We start from the raw sequence: 17,077 nt of genomic DNA on the forward strand, positions 1-17,077 counted from the left end.
TTTTCATTTATTCTTTTTACTAAGTTGGGGTCATAAGCACAAACCATGGGATATTTCTCCAGACTTAATAAAGTAAAATATGTGTATATATACAGTCTTATTTTTTATTATATTGGGGTCATAATTCCTGAAGTGCTATGCTTTGGGGAGCTGCATTTTTTAATGTCTTGGCCTCTGGTCTCGTGGCCAAGCTATCATCTGTCACTCCTTTCTGTTCAACTTCTTCTACCTCTAGCAGCAACCCCTTCTACTCTTCTGTGGGCTAGTAAGCCAGGTAAAAGAAGCTCATTGGAACTGTGTGTAAAAACAGAAGTGGGGGAGAGGGGCCAACGTGCACAGAGTGAGAGCCAGGAGCGCAGGGAGCACTGAGGCAAGTATCTGAGTTTCTGTAGGAAAAATGCATGCCAAGGATTTTGGCAAACTAAAAGCTGCTTATTTCCAGGTTCTTGCCTCGGTTTGGAGCAGCTAAAGTTTCCAAATAACTGACCTTTGAACATGGGAGGTGTTATAATACTTAGCCAAGAAAAAAGCCACTCCAAGGTTGATAGTAAGCACCGAGTTCTGCGTAGGAAATTTAAAATGAAAAGCTGGATTTTGGTGTATTTTTTTTAAGCCCAAGAGAACCCATAGTTCAGAAATTCCATTTCTTAGTTTATAAGTCATCTGCTGGCACAGAAGTCAAATTTCAGACATATTTCAGGCATTTTATCTGCCTATAACTTTCAAGTAACTGTTCGCCTGTTTAAAGAGTATTTGTGGGCTTCCCTGTTTTACGATCCTATAATAAGAGGTAGATGGAGATCTGGGACAAAGGGGAGTTAATCAAGCCCCCTCAACCCAACCCTACCTCCCGTCACTGAAAGAACAGCCTTGACTAAGCTGCCCTAAGCCGGCAGGTGGGCAGGCTGGCTGAGTCTGGACACTAAGGGACCAAGAAAATCAGTGTTAGATCCAATCACAGAGGTGGAAACTTCCTGAATCTTTTCTGTTAGCTTCAAGCTGGGTATACAGCCATACTTAGAGGCTTGACAAGGAAAAGGCATCAGGTTTCTCATGTCAATGTCCAAGGATCCAGAAGAAAGGACTGGGGACACCTGTGGTCCAGAAGTATTGCTTAAAGAGGAGCCCAGCCTAGCATTGCCCTGATGCATTTTCCACAATCCAGAGCACATGTTCTGGAAGATTCATAGGTTCCTGAGCTCCTATTGTACCTCTAAAGTGGGCAGGAGCCAAGCACCTGCTCAGCCAGCCATGTGTGAAAGCTGAGCCAGCTCTGCCAAAGAAAACACCCCTCTTTGACCCCGCCCCTAGCATTTATGCTCAGAAAGTCCTCTGTATTCCCTGCTTCAAGGCCTGCAGACCAGATGTGGACCCCCGTGATGGTGGGCCAGGCCCAAGGAGCCAGGGGACCACTAACCTGCAATCAGGACCCGTGCACACCCCCACCTGCCCCGCCTACTTCCCCTTAACAAATGCACAGCTGAAAAGCCATTTTAGAGGAAATGGAACGACCAGTTCATCTTCATCCTTAAATGACCAGAGCCCAAAAGGTTGTGTCATTTTGGAAAGCTTTGGTTGTGCTGATCCCATTGCCCTCCAGCAGTCAGCTCTGTTCTTGCTTTTGAGGCAAAATCTTCTGGGGGGACAGAGAGCAGTTATTCTCCTTTTGCTCATTATTTCAAACAATTTTAAGGCAGTGAGACCATAATGAAGAGGAATTTGGAGGACACCAAGTGAAAGCAAGACCATAAAACAGCGCAGGAAGCATTTGCTCCCCCAGCTGCCCACAGCACAGGCCCCGCCACAGCCAGAACTGCTGCTCCTGTGTCAGAAGTGAGCTGCAATCTGTGCTCAGCGGACGCTGTTTCTGAGCTACCACCACCCCTCCCCCTGACCCTCCTCTGTGAAATCGTTGGCATTGTCTGAGAGGGACTCGGAGGAGGACAGGTGGGACAGAGGATGGAGGGGGAGATGCTCTCTGATGCTGTTTGTTCAGCCTTGGGGGACCACCTGGGCTCAGAGGTTAGGGACCCAGACAGGGTTCTTTTCACCTCCTTTCACACTTACTCCGCACTGTCCAGCTTTGCCTTTCTGCCCAGTTAGGGGGAAACATCATCTGCCAGGCATGCTTTCCATGTGAAAAGTTCCTGAGGCTCCGAACTGCTACTAAACCCCACAGTTGGCTCTCTGTATGCCAGTTCTAGTGGGGTGCTGCCTACTTATGGATTTCTCCTTCCCAGGCCTCTCACATGCACCATTAAACTAATAGTAAAGAAATAATAAAACTACAATATACCATAATGAAGAAGGTGGGAGAAGGATCACCAATGGACCAGGGATTTCAAGAAATTTGAAGAAGACAGTAGGTGGAGGGTAGAACGATGACTGCTGAGTACAAAAGAGGAAGTGACAGTCTCTAGAATAAACAAGCTTCAAGAGAACTGGAGCTGATAGGGAACTGGGCTGCGAGGCAGAACCTGGCAGAGGCTGGGGATTTGGAATGTCAGGTACCAATGGCAGCAGGGTAGCAAATGATGAACACCAGGGCTCGGAGAAAGGTGGAATCCCTAACAGCAGGCCCCTCCTCTCCCACCCCAGTCACTGCGTAATGGAGGGTCCTTTAAACTGTCCTTGGTGTTGTATTTGTTCCTTAATGCAGGGCAAAGTGGGGAGGGGTCCCTAGCCACCAAAACATGAGGGTGACATCAGGGGGCGTTCACCCATGGAAGTGGTCCCACTATAAGGTGGCCGGGTGCTAAGCCCTGCCCCGGCTGCCCAGCCAGCTGACACAGTCAGACCTGCACACAGCACAGGCACTGGACTCCGTCACCCTGAGTGGGACCTCACATACCCAGCAGAGGCACCTGGGCACCACGCCCCAAGACAGCAGACCATGTCCAACAAACAACGCCAGCTTCCACACCAACAAATCCCACTCCCTCCAGCCAACTGGCCTCCCTTGGAGACTCTGCTCTCCTCCTCTGGCACAGAAGGAGTTTACCATCTTTGATCTCTAATAGTTTGTATTTTTTAGCATGCCTAAGGCCTCAGGAACCACCTCCTTCTCACACTGAAAAAAATATAAAAATATAAACATGTACATGATTGCAAGGGATGACAACGCATTTGAAGCCTTCCATCTTCAGGATTTGTCAAACAGGATTGTATCAGAGCTGTGTGTGTGAACACATGTATGTGCAAATATGTTTTAATGGCAGAACTGCAGAACTTTTTTCTAATAAACTCTTACATTGAATCCCAATACACAGAACAGATTAATAAGGAGCCTCTCTGGTTAGAGCAAGCCCCTTCCACTCAGCCTCTTTCCCTCCTTGTGGCCCAAGTTACTTCCTGGGACCAGACTTCCAAACTACTAAAAAGTAATTTTATGACATGAAATAAATATAAATATTTTACTTTGTAAAATATGTTAAACAAAAAGCATCAGCTATTATCCTTACCTGCATACTTGTAACACTGACCATTGAAATCATAAGTAGAATCAACAAGTCAGAACTTGTCACTCAAGATTGCTGCCACCTTCATCATCATCACCACCACCTACATTTTAGAGTTAACCATGAGACAGAGCTAAGTGATTAACATTCAGCATACAATCCAAATGACAGGAGAGCTATTATCCACATTTTACATGTTAAAGACCTTGACCAAGGTCTCATAGCAATTGGGTGGGATGGGCCTGCCGGACTCCAAAACCCACACCTGCTCTTAGCCACCGTATGACCCCAGTCCCTATAAGAATTACTTATGCTCTTCTTTATATACCTTCCTGTATTTTCTGATTATTTTTTACCCATATTTACCACTTTCCTAATAATAAGGCTATTTTAATTAGAGACCAAACAATGACGCATAGTAGGGAAGAGAGCTGACTCAAGTCTGGAAGAAGCAGGCAGGGCAGGGATGCCCTAGAGTGGCTTGTCCTACCTCCAGGGTCACCATGGAGGTAACCACAGTTCTTCCCCCAAATGTCACAAAGGCAGGCTCAGAGGAAGTCCTTCACCCCAGGAGGACTCAGCGTTCCATAAGCAGCAGGTCAATCCCTCCTTCTTCAGCTTCCTCCCTTCCTACTGATCAGAAATATTGAAAAAGCTTATTAGGCTCAATATAACCAAACACTGTCATATAACTATACTTAGACGGGAGAAAGAAAGAGTATGTAAGAGCTAAAATCCTCATCTGTTACAATAGAAAGGCATGGACTTTACGCAAATTGATTAACCAAGAGACAGCAATGCATGCATAACATTTTGGAATTGAAGGGAAATGCTATCCAAGAGACAGCAATGCATGCATAATATTTTGGAATTGAAGGGAAATGCTATCAGAAACAGATGAAATAATTTAAACTTGTTCTCTCTTGGCTGAGGAGCTGGGGTAAAAGGGATTGATGAATTTTACAAGCATTTTAGCACTGTTCAGCTTTTACAATCAAGTGCTGATATTTCTTTGATTTTTAAAAAATGATGAAACAAATAACAGAACTCATCCTCAATGGTTTCCTTTAGTTTATTGGACTTCTTTAAGGAGCTCAGACAGGGAGAACTGCTCTGTGCAGCCACGAGATTGGAAACAGAGCAGTGGGAGGCACCTGATGTCATGGGACGAGTTCTGGATCTGGAAGCAGAAGACCTGGGTTCCAATGTTGGCTCTGCTGCTCTGAGCTGTGTGGTTTTAGGCAAGATTCTTAGCCTCTCTGATCCCCTCTACCCCAAAAGGGCAGGTATCCAGACCTCATATAACCAATAAAAAGAGGATTAAATGATGTGGATCCCAATCCAGTAATGCTAACCTAGCTCATGGCGAGGAGGCAAGAGGTGAGACGCTTGGGCCAGATAGGAGAGTGCCACAGCAAGACTGAGCCCTGGAGAAGAGATGCTAAAATCTCCTGACCCTCTCCATACTGTTCCCAAGTTCCCTGGGACCATGGAGTATATTTCAGGGATTTGGGGACTACAAAGACAGGTGAGCATCCCCAGGCATCATCCTGTGTCCCTCTCTGTGGGGCCCATATGATCCCCTTGTGCAGCCCTCTTAAACATCTTCCTTCCTAGATTCTTCTCAGTTAGAAAAAAATCACCAAATTACTTGGCCTTAGACTCAAATTTGGTGAAACCTTAGGCCCAGGAGGAAAACCTCTGGCCACTACTCCAGAGCAGGGTCCAGCTCATGTCAGGCCTGGTCGCAGCTCTGGTCACAGCTGACATTTTAGGATGAGCAGGCCTAGCCTCCCAGAAACCAGCCCAGTATAGGGCAATTTTTTTAGGGCTCTGAGCAGGTGGAAAAGCCATAACTTCTGTTCACAGCCCAGGAACTGGCTGTTGTCTGGTTGACTGCCAAGGCTCCCTCTTTCCTGCTCCTCTCCCTGGAATCAGAACCTGCCCTAGGCCAGGGGTTGGAAAGGCCTGTAGGGTCCATGCCCCGCCTGGGGCTGCCACAGGACCTTGTTCACTTCCCCCACCCCTATCACCCGTGGTTGGAGAGACCCACTCCCCACCAGGCAGCACTACTCCTGCTGGTGTGTCATGCAGGGAAAGGTAGAAACATACCTGTGAAGCAGCCCGGAGCACAGAGAATCCGAAACACGAGCCAGACGGGTTCCAAGGCACTCCCAACCAAGCCAGGATGCAGTGGGCTCCTCAGCCCAAGATCTACCCAAAGATGCCAAGGAACACAGACTGCTCTCTGCATAGACAGAGAGCAAACATGGGAGTAAACACACAGACCTGCGGATTCAAACCCCCAAAATCAATTTTATTCTTTGGCACTTCATATTTGGCAAGAGTTCATCATAATGTCAACTCATACAATGATTAAATTAATAAAATACATCTGGATACAGGAAAACCTCATAGAAACCTGCTTTGATTCCCAGGAGCACAAGGTGGGGACCCGAGGGGAAGGACACAGCAGAGGTTAAGGGGAGTTTATTAGCCAGAGATTCAATGTCATTTTCCTTGACTCAAGTGATTCTCATTTTATTCAAATATCCTGGGAATGATGAATTTTTTTTCCTTTTTTTTGATCCAAGGAATAATTCTCAATAGTCTGCTTCTAAAAGTACAGTGCAACTTCTAAATACCGTTTTTTTTTTTTTAATCAGGCAGACACTGCCAACTCCCTCTGGTTTGGGTTTTCCGCATCACCCACAGAAAGACAGCTGCTCCTCCGAGAGCCCATCTGGGACACTGGCCTGTAAATCCTGTGCCCAAAAGCATCCGTTTCCTCAAAGATGTAGCCGGGGGGCTCAGGGTATGAAGCCAGGCACCGGACCATTTCCTTGGGAGTAAAGCTGATGGTGTAGGTGGTGTGGCCCTCCACCGGGACATTCCCTCGGGAGCCAGACCAGGGGGGCTTACAGCTTTTGGTATTGATGGGGGGGTGTGGCACATAGTGGGCCCGGCTTGTGCTCAGGTAGTCCAGGGGCTCCGTGGGAAGGTCCAGCTTGGGAGTGGGCTTGACTGGCTCCATGCGAATGGTGGCCCACGGCTTATAGTCGTCCTTGGTGGTGGTGGAGCTTTCAAAGCGGCCACCTTTCTTGATCCGGATCACTGGACGGCAGGACTGAGCTGGGGCACCCTTAGGGTATGTGTAATGGGCCTGTGCAGTTGTCAGAAGGTCCATCTTCTCTTCTGGAGGGACGTAGGTGATGGGAGCTTTGGAGAAGAGTTGGGGCGTTGGCCAAGCTTGGTACTTATCTCGAAACTCAGTGGAGTTACAGAAAGGTACGTCTAGCCAAGGCTTGGCTGGAGGTTTCAAGCTCTTGGCAGGCTCCCCCTTCAGGCCCCGGAAGGACTCTTTGTGCGTGGTAAGGCTTTCAAAGGGGATTTCACAGGGTCTGAACTTCTCTGCCTCATGCACAAAGCGCTTCTCAATAGGGTGGGCCACGTAGCTCATCTTGTAGTTAGTCAGGTCCTCCAGGGGGATGTTGCAGAGTCCGGGCACTGCTGGAGGCTTACAGCTCATGGTGGTCACCAAACTCTTGATGGGATAGTCATCCTGGTGCGTGGTTCTACTATCAAATTTGGTTGATGATGGCTGGTAGTTGTATACTGGACGAAGTGGTTCTTGTCTGGGTTGGTTCCAGGGTAAATAATCAGCTAAAATTAAAGTAAAAGTGCCAATTAATAAATAAGTCACCCAATCTGCATGTATTCTAAGGGGTCCCAAAGTCACAAACCAGTCTCTAATGAGGCGTTCTTTGAAAAGATGGGAGGACTGAGCAGATCCCAGCCTCTACCTCGCCAAAGGCTTGATGTTTCAACTTTATAGTACTTCTTGGCTCCCGTGCAGAAGAGGCACATTTACAGGAGTTCTCATCAAATCCCACAATGCTGTAAGCCAAGATTTTAGAGGGTACATGGCTGTGGGAGGATCTGGGGAATCCACTCCAACAGAGGAGACCAACCACTCGCTGACCCTGACTCAAGAAACGCTCCTCTCACCTATGGAAAATATGTCCTCTGAATATTTGGTTATAAAGTTATAGTCCTAAGGCCATAAAAGTGTCCAAACAAAGGCATCAGCAATAGGGTACCCTCACTGAAGAACACCGATGGTGGCCGGAAAACCTCTGTCAGCTGGGAAGGCATGTGGCTGGCGTCTGCTCCAGTGTTCTGGTTTCAAAATAGCTTTCTCCCAGGATGTATCTCTCTAAGCGACTGAGGGTGTTCTCTTAGTTTCTCCCAGGCAAACTCTGGACTAGCAAAAGTTTGCTTTCAATGGTCATCTCCAAAATGTCTCTCTCAGCTCCAGCGTGTTCTTCTGGCTGAGCTCTTACAGTGCTCCAGTAAACTAATCAAGACCCAGGCTGAATGGGCAGGGCCACACCTCCATGGAAATAATCTAATCAAAAGTATCACCCACCATTTGGTTGGTCACATCTCTATGAAACAACCTAATCCAAATATCCCAAAAGACTGGATTAAAACATGTCTTCTGGAGGGACACAATGTAAACAAACTGGCACAAGCCCTGAGACTGGAAGTCCAGATGAGAAAAATGGGATGGCAAACCATGCTATCCAACCACCTGGAACACTGCTGCCATTCTTTCCATCATACTTGGTTCTCAACCAAGTCCTCCACCCCCCGAATCCATGCCCATCCATTTCTATCCCTAAAGTAGCCATTATGAACCCTAGTGAGCCCTATGAGTCCACAGGCAATTGCCTTGCAAACAGCTTTACCAACAGAACAAAAGCAGCTTCCCAGGAGCCTTAAGTCTATACAGCCAACACTAAGTGGAGATCCTAGCTATGCTTTTTTTTCTTATTAGACTTTTTATTTTGAAATAATTTCACTTACAGGACAGTTGCAAAAATAATAAAAAAAACCCTTACAGAGAACTGTAACATATCCCTCACCCAGATACCCAGAATCCACCAGCTTTTAACATTTGCCACATTTGCTGCATCCTTGTATCTATCTACTCATTCACCCATTTATATACCTATTTTCCTGTATATTCATCTATTTTCTAAACATTTGAAGGTAGGTTGTATACATCATGTTCCTTGAACACTTAATGCTTCCATGTACTTTTTCCTAAGAATAAGGATATTCACTTATATAACCACTGTAAATACAGTGAAATCCAAATTTTAAGTATAGTTAAATTCAAGAAATTTAACATGTATTACAGTCTACATTTCAAATTTTTCATATGTCCTTTGGGGTATTTTCTCTTCCATTATTAGATCCAGTCTGGGATCATATATTGCCTGTAGTAGTTATTGTCCTTTTAATCTCTCTCTTTTTAATCTGTGGAAACATATATACAACATGAACTTTCCCCTCTCAACCACTCCCAAGCACACATTTCAGTGGGATTAATCACATTGACAATGTTGTTCTATCCTCACCACCATCCATTACCAGAACTTTGCCATCACCCCAAACAGAAACCCTACACCCATTATGCATTAACTCCCCGTTCTTTCTGCCCGTCACTGCCAGTGGTAACCTGTAGCCTATTCTGTCTCTATTAATTTGCATATTTTAGCTATTTTATATAGTGGAATCATAATGGTATACTTTTTAACACTTTTATTGAGGTATAATTTGCATGCCATAAAATGTACCATCTAAGTACACAACTTAATAACTTTTACAGGTTTGTACAACCATCACTAATGTCCAGTTATAGGATATTTCCATCAACCCAAAAAATATCAATCATGCCCATGTGAAGGCAGTTTCACTCCCATCCCCAGCCAACACTAATCTGTTCTTAGTCTCTATAATGATACACCCTTTTTGGACAATTCAAATAAATAGAGTCACATAGTATGTAGTATTTTGCACCTGGCTTCTAACATTTAACATAATGCAATTAAGGATCATCCGTGTTATAGCATATATCAATAGTTCATTCCTTTTTGTCACTGAATAAAATACGGCTATGCCACATTTTATTTATCTGTTCACCAGCTGATGAAAATTTTGGATTGTTTCAGCTTTCAGGCTATTGTGAAAAATTCTGCTATGATCATCTACATGTAAGTCTTTGTGTGAACATATGTTTTCATTTCTCTTGGGTAGATTCTGAAAAGTGGAATTGCTGGGTAGTATGGTAAGAATATTTAACTTATTAAGATACTGCTAAACTGTTTTCCAAAGTGATGCACCACTAGCTGTGTATGATGGTTCTCATTTCTCCACGTCCTTGCCAACAGTTGTTATTCTGTTTTTAATTTTTTTTAGTTATAAACATTCTTGTGGGTATGTAGTGGTATTTCATTGTGATGTTAATTTACAATTCCCTAATGACTAAATGATGTTGAGCATCTCTGGGTGTGCTTATTAGCAATCATGTAATATTCTTTGGTGAAATCACTATTCAAATTTTTCTACCCATTTTTATATTGAACTGTCTTATCGCATTATAAGAGATATTTGTGTATTCTGGACACAAATCCCATACCACATGTGGTCTATAAATATTTTCTCCCAGTCTGTCACTTGTCATTCCATTTTCTTAATGGTGTCTTTTGCAGCACAAAGGTTTTGAATTTTTGAAGTCTAATTTATCATTTTTTTCTTCCATGAATCATGCTTTTGGTGTCATATCTAAGAAATGTTGGCCTAACCCAAGGCCTCACATATTCTCTCCTGTTTTATTCTAAAAGGTTTATGGTTTTAGTCTTACCTTTGGGTATCTGCTCCTTTTTGAGTTAATATTTGTGTATGGTGTGATGTAAGGGTCTAGGTTCTTCATTTTGTTTGATGTCCATTTGTCCCAGCACCATTTGTTAAAAGACTATCTTCTTCCCCATGGAAGAACCTAGGTGACTTTGTCAAAAATCAATCAATAATAAACATAAGGGTGTATTTTTGTGCTGTCAAGTCAATTGCATTGCTCAATAAATCTGTCTTTTGGCTATTCTAGTTCATTTGAATTTCACACATAAATTTTAAGATTTCTTTGTCAATTTCCAAAAAAAAAAAAAAACTTATTGGGACTTTGATAGGGATTACATTGAATCTGTAAACCAATTTGAGGGAATTCCATTTTAACAATATTGAGTCTTCCAATCCACAAACATGCAACGTGTCACCATTTATTTAAATTTTCTACACTTTATCAGCACTTTTTGTAGTTTTCAGTCTACGAGCCTTGCACTTTTTAAACAATGTATTTCAAGTATTTTATTCATCTTGAGAGTATTGTGAAGGGAACTTTTGTCTTAATTTTATTTTCATATTGTTAATGCTAGTATACAGAAACACAACTGATTTTTACATATTGATCTTCAATACTGACATCTTGCTGAACTCTTTAGTTCTAGTAATTTTTTGTGAATTCCTTAGGATTTTCTGCAGAAAGGATTATGTTATCTGAGAATAAAGACAATTTTGCTTCTTCCTTTCTAATCTAGATGCTATTTATCTCTTTTCTTGCAGTATTGCACTGACTGGAATTTCCAGTACAATGTGGAATGTTAGTGGTGAGACTTGACATTCTAGCCTTGTTCCCAATATTAAAGGGAAAGGATTAAGTTTTTCCACATTAACTATAATGTTAGCTATAGGTTTTGGGGGATGCCCTATTGCAAGCTGAAGTAGTTCCCTTCTACTTCTAGTTTGAGAGTTTTTATGGGTATTGCATCTCTGTGTCTATCAATTATGTGATTTTGTCTTTTGTTCTATTAATGTGCATGATGGTTAAGTTCATGTATCAACTAGGCCAGGTGATGGTGTTCAGTTGTTTGGTCAGGTAAACATTGGCCTGATTGTTACTGGGAGGACACTTCATGGACTTAAGTAATCAGTAAGTCAATTGCATCTATGGATGATTACATCTACAATCAACTGAGGAAATTACCTTCAACAATGAGATAAGTCTCATCCAATCAGTTGAAGGCTTTAAAAGGAGAAGTGAAGATTTCAGCAGTCAGAAGAGAGAATTTCCATCTCTATTTCAGCCAGCAAGCTTCTCCTGGGGAATTCATCAAACACTTTCTTCAGAATTCCCAACTTGTGGCCTACCCTATGGAATTCAGACTTGCCCATCCCCCCAGTCACATGAGAAAATTCTTATACAAATATCATTATATTTACAGATTTCTCCTGTTGGTTCTGTTTCCCTAGAAATCCCATGACTAACACAATAGGTATATAATACTAATTTTCTGATGGTAGGCCAACCATGAATTTATGGTATAAACCTCCCCTTAGGTCACATTGTACAATCCTTTTTTATGTTGACAGATTCAGTCTTCTAATATTTTATTGAAGGCATTTTATTTCAAAGGAATAACTTTAGGGTTCATTGATTTTCCTTACTGTTTTTCTGTTTTATATTTTATTTCTGCTGCCTTTATTATTTCCTTCCTTCTACTTTCTTTGGTTTTACTTTTAACTTTTGATTTTGAGATTATTTCAAACTTACAGGACAGTCACAAAAATAATACAAAACCCATACATAGAACTCCAAAATATCCCCCACCCCAATATCCAGATCCACTAACTTATTAACATCTCTTCTTTGGATTTACTTTGTTCTTTTTTCTAGTTTAACTGGAAACTTAGATTATTAGCTTGAGATCATGTTCTTTTTAAGGCAGGAATTACAAATATCCCTCTCAGCACGGCTTTACCTGCAGCTCACATGTTTTGATATGTTGTAGTTTTATTTTCATTCAGTTCAAAATATTTTCTAATCTCTCTTGTGATTTCTTCTTTGACTCATGGGTTATTTAGAAACATACTGTGCAATTCTCAAATATTTTTGGATATCCCAAATTTCTAATGTTGATTTCTAATTTAATTCTGTTGTAGCCATATTACTACTTGGTATATTATACTCTGTATGATTTCAATTATTTTTGAAACTGGTTTTACAGCATAGCATGTGGTCTATCCTGGAAATTTTCCCATGTGCACTTGAAAATAATATGTATTATTGGGTAGAGTGTCCTATAGATATCAGGCCAAGTTGGTTGATAGTATTGTTTAAATATTCCATGTTCTTGCTTAATAATTCACCAGTTATTGACAGTGGACTATTGAAATCTCCAACTATTATTATTGAATTGTCTATTTTTCTCTTTCAATTCTGTAAAGTTTTGCTTTATATATTTTGGATAGTTTCTACTGTCTACCCTGGATTCTGATCCCCCACTGGGAGCTGTTGATTTTGCTGTTTATTTGGAGATTTGCCTGCATGAATTCTATATATAGTCTCTTTCATCTGAAGTGTGTGGCCAGTTATTTTTTTCCTCAGTTCTTTTTTTATTTTATTTTTTTTATGCCTGGATTCCTAGGGCACACCCTGTGTCAGCATAGCTTAGTTTTCAGTCAATGATTGGTCAGAAATTATCCTTAAACACCTTGAGCCAGTAAGACTTTCACCCTTCACCAGTGAATATGTGTGAGGGCTGAGGAACACATTCAAAGTTCAGGCAGTTCACAAGTCTGCCCTGGCTTTTATTTTCTGCCAGGCTTTCTTATGTCTCCTCTGCACATGCACTACTCCTCACATTCAACCAGGGATGAGTAGATAGCTAGGCCCTTTCTGGTCCCTCTTGAACGTGCACACAGTGTTACCCATATCAGAGTCTTCCAATCCACCAGGAACATGGATGAGCTTATCAGGCCCACTGTGTCTCTCCAATTCTCTGGAACTCCCTGTTAAACTTCTGGCTGGTCTGCTAGGCTGTTACTGGCCCCAACTAGTACTGCAACCTCAGATGAGCTGTGGAAGTTGTCTTTTTTTGTTTGCCATTGAGATCGCTATTGTTACCAAAACCTGTGGGTATGTATTCTACTCTAAATCAGGCCAGCCCCCACCGACAGCAGAGCTGCCGTTTTTCCAGGTCCTAGCCTGCCCTGGAGGAACTGTTACACAGACAGAGCCTGGTGAGGAGGCCAGGGGAGTGACAGAAACAGGCCCAGGACAAAATGCCACAGGCTCCAACTGTTCTTACCAAGGTTCAATAGTTTTTTCTTGAATAAACGCAGCTCAATTTTGTTGCATGCCTTGAGTTGATTTCCAGGGTAATGAAATGGTTGTTTTTTTTACTATTTCGTACAGTTTTGTCATTGCTTTTAGGGAGCGGAATTTTCCGAGCTCTTCACTCTACCACTCCAGAAGTCCTGACATCTTCCACCCCCACCTCCACTCCCAGGCTCACTCTTAAGTTTATTTTAAGCCAATAATTTTACCGACTATTTATTCAAAATTGGCTTCATTTTAATTGAAAATCTAATCTTTCTCCAAGAGCCATTAATGGCTTTATCAGCATCTTGAAAGCATTAGGGGGGCTTAGAGGGAACCATCTTACTGAATATAAACCACATGCTTCCCTCAGACTTCAGGCCTCGCTGAATTGAGGGCAACTACCTGTAGATGTCTACACACAGTCATAACGGCTTGGGGGTTGGTAGGATAGGGTTTTCTGGTCCTCTGCTGTGATGGATGAAGTGCTAAGAAAACAGGTTCCTAAGCTGAAAGGGGCCCCATGTGCTTTCTGATACCCAACAATACAGTTAAAACCACATGATTATCCAGCCTCCCAACTTCCTCCACCCAGCGTTTATTACAAAAAACCTTCACAGGACCCTGAAAACCTCAGAAATCCACATGACAAACTATTCACATGCCTGAAAAGCCATCAGCAAAGCCCTTCAGGGCCAGGGTGTCATGTGGGCAATTGGCAAGAACCTCTTTAAAAAAGGATTCCATTCAATAATGTGTCTTGAAAAAAAGTTTTAGCTAAACATAAAGCTGAACATCAAGTAATTACACTCTCAATCTTTCCAATTGCACAGTGTTTTGAAAATGTTACAAATTACAACCAAATGCTGCTAGAGCATATTTTATTGGTGGTTTTCTGGACCCCAGTAAAGTGCTGGCCACAAGAGTGAAAAGGGAAAAGTTTGCAAATTTTTCCTGTGGAACCAGTGTAAATGGAGCATATAGACATAATAGAGATGGCACCTATAGAAATAAATCTTTTAATGACCTTGGTCTTTGGATTTTTTTTTTCCCCTTTAGAAAAAGAATCAATGTATAGCCATAAAACATGAAGGTTGCTCTGGAAATGATTTACTAAAGCAGTGTATTAATTTCATAAGACAGACAAGTCACCGAGGGATGATACACCCAGAGATGAGGCAAATTCTACACACATTCTAAGGTTGTGCAGGACTGAACCAAGGGCAGAGTAAATGTCATGGGTCAGGCCTTCCCCAAACATCACTACTGCTCCTGAATAGCACCCACAGGGAATGAGGGGGAGGGGCGGGATGTGTATATCTACTGCCAAACTCTGTTACCTGGAACCCCTGCAAACAATGGTCCAAAGCCATTCATTCATTTATTCCTTCATTCAACATACCTTTGTTGTGCCACTCCCCGTGCTAAATGCTGGGAATACAGAGGTTGGGCATTCAAGGTCCAGTTTGGGAAGCTATTACATCACAGGGAAGTAATGGAACAAATAAACCACTTACAATAATAGACTATGATAAGTTTAATTTAAAAAAAAACTTGTGCTAGATGTTCAGGTTATAATCTGACACCTATGGATCAAATATAACTACAAATATGTTTCCTTTGGCTACACACTGACTTGTTTTTTAATCTGAATTTCATTTCATTTAGGTGTGACATGATCACTTCCTACTGTCCTATGCCAGGCCTAATTCCCACTTTATGCTGCTTCTAGGCTCTGCAGGAACTTGATCAGTCAACAGACACAGAGGAGAGAATTTGTAATATGCATTGCTGTATTACTGAAGATTATTTAATGCAGCTATACATGCAATAATAGCAAATAGGATGAATGAAACTTGGAAGGAAAATTGAGCTTAGGAGTAAGCTAGTAGCTCATGATATACAGGCAAAGCTCATGGGATGCACAAAGCGTAAGTGGAAAATGGGCAGAGTTCATAAGATGAGATAAAGGTAGATAAGTTAGCAGCCTGTAAGATACGCCAAAGACAGAAAAAAATAGAAAATATGATGAAACAAACAACAGTGTTACATATAGATAGAAAGGAATGCAAAACCAAGTCTTGATCACACCACATCTGGGCTGACAGCTATGTCACCCTGAAGTCGACCACGCATTTGTGATACCCAGCATGCTCCAATCATTCTGGCCCCACTTGTGCCCTACCCAAGAAATGTAAATAAGACACACTGTTTAGCAGGCTACTTGACAAGCTACAGTTGTAGCCAAATATACTTGGCCTTGCAGCTCTCCATTGAAGCCATTTTGTGCCATCAGCCCCAGGCATTTCCTTCTAAGGATCCCTTTGGCCAGACTTCAACTCTGGTCTTCATCTGGTCCCCAGTGACAGATCAATGGGAAAGGCAGACATAGCCGAGGGCAGCCTTAAAACAGGGAGATCTTAGGACATATGAGCTCTGAGTAACCTGAGATCCTGGCAATGTAGCCCTTCTACCTGCTTACACCCTATCCTAAGTGTATCTGTATAACCTACCTCTTCCCCAATGGATCTCTAAACCATGTGATTTGAACATCTTAATTTAACCCCTGAATTTTCTGTCCTGTGCCCTCTAGATAGCTTGCCTGGTAGCGCTTGAAAGCAGTCACCGCACCAAAGTAATTTCCCACATGTCAGAAGTAGTGATTTTGGACCCACAGAATGTTAAAGCTGGAGGGACATTAGCAATCTTCTAGTTCATCCTCCTCCCTCTGACCATTTACAGAGGCGAACTATGAAATCCAAACTCAAGTGCAGATGGACCCTGAACAAACACCCTGCCCATCTAAGCACACCTAGTTCTGAGCAACCCTGTCAATACTTGACTGGCATTTGTTTATTAATTCTATATATGCAGGCAAGCAGCAACAGGTGATAGAAGTTTAAGAAAAATGAAGAAGAAAATAGGATTTTATCAATTTTAAGTTTATCAGTAATGAAAATCAGCCATGATTTAGTTTTAGCAGAGGGTAACTTGAGAGGTAACTGCACAGAGAAGGGAGGAATATGGGAGAACTGAGTACGGAAGAGATGAAAGCATGAGTATTGAGTTGGAATATTTTCTGTTTGTTTGGAGGGATTTTTTGGTAAGGAGAAGTAGGGAGAACTTTACCACCATTGTGCCTACCTCATCTTTGCCAACACCTGAGGCATGCAAGGAGCATTTTTCACTCCCAGACCTCCCCCTGCACCTAGGGCAAGGGGAGGAGGAACTGAGCTGAGCAGGCAGTTTGCTCTGCAGAGCCTCTAACTACACCAAGATTCATAAACCAAGGGGTGCCATGGAGAGCAGAGAGGAAGGAGGCTTTGTTGATGGATGGGCCCCCACAAGAGTACTGCTCCCCACTCCCCAACAGAGGAAAGAGCTCTCTCCCATTTCACTTCCTCCTTCCTGCCCAGCTCACTGTCCTGAGGTGCCCTATTGCTGGTCGTCCTCTAAACACTGCATGAAAAAGAAGAAAAACGTGCCCTGTAGAAGCAAGAGTGCTGCCTCTACAGCACTCCTGCCTGGTTGTATTGCCTCTTCTGTGAAGCACCTTCTTTATTTCCTAGATTGAGGGAGTAACTGGTAAAGAAAAAGAGAGAGTCCCTGCCCTCGT

At 42.6% G+C, this 17,077-nt stretch overlaps 1 protein-coding gene across 2 annotated transcripts in view; it reads right to left on the bottom strand.

Moving 5' to 3' along the window:
- Positions 1 to 5,644: 5,644 nt before the first annotated feature.
- Positions 5,645 to 17,077, bottom strand: part of SAXO1 (stabilizer of axonemal microtubules 1) — a 132,587-nt gene continuing 121,154 nt past the window's right edge. The window contains exons 4-5 of one of the 2 annotated variants that reach the window (XM_037797808.1): positions 6,104 to 7,121; positions 5,645 to 5,706 (exon numbers count right to left, since the gene is read on the bottom strand). In XM_037797808.1, the coding sequence (XP_037653736.1) occupies positions 6,121 to 7,121 (1,001 nt within the window). In that variant the 3' untranslated portion in view covers positions 5,645 to 5,706; positions 6,104 to 6,120. Of the gene's footprint in view, positions 5,707 to 5,858; positions 7,122 to 17,077 lie in introns of those variants that run through there. The other variant, XM_037797807.1, reaches the window with a different exon arrangement.

Source organism: Choloepus didactylus, chromosome 10 (genome assembly GCF_015220235.1).
Source record: "Choloepus didactylus isolate mChoDid1 chromosome 10, mChoDid1.pri, whole genome shotgun sequence".
Classification (NCBI taxonomy): Eukaryota; Metazoa; Chordata; class Mammalia; order Pilosa; family Megalonychidae; genus Choloepus; species Choloepus didactylus.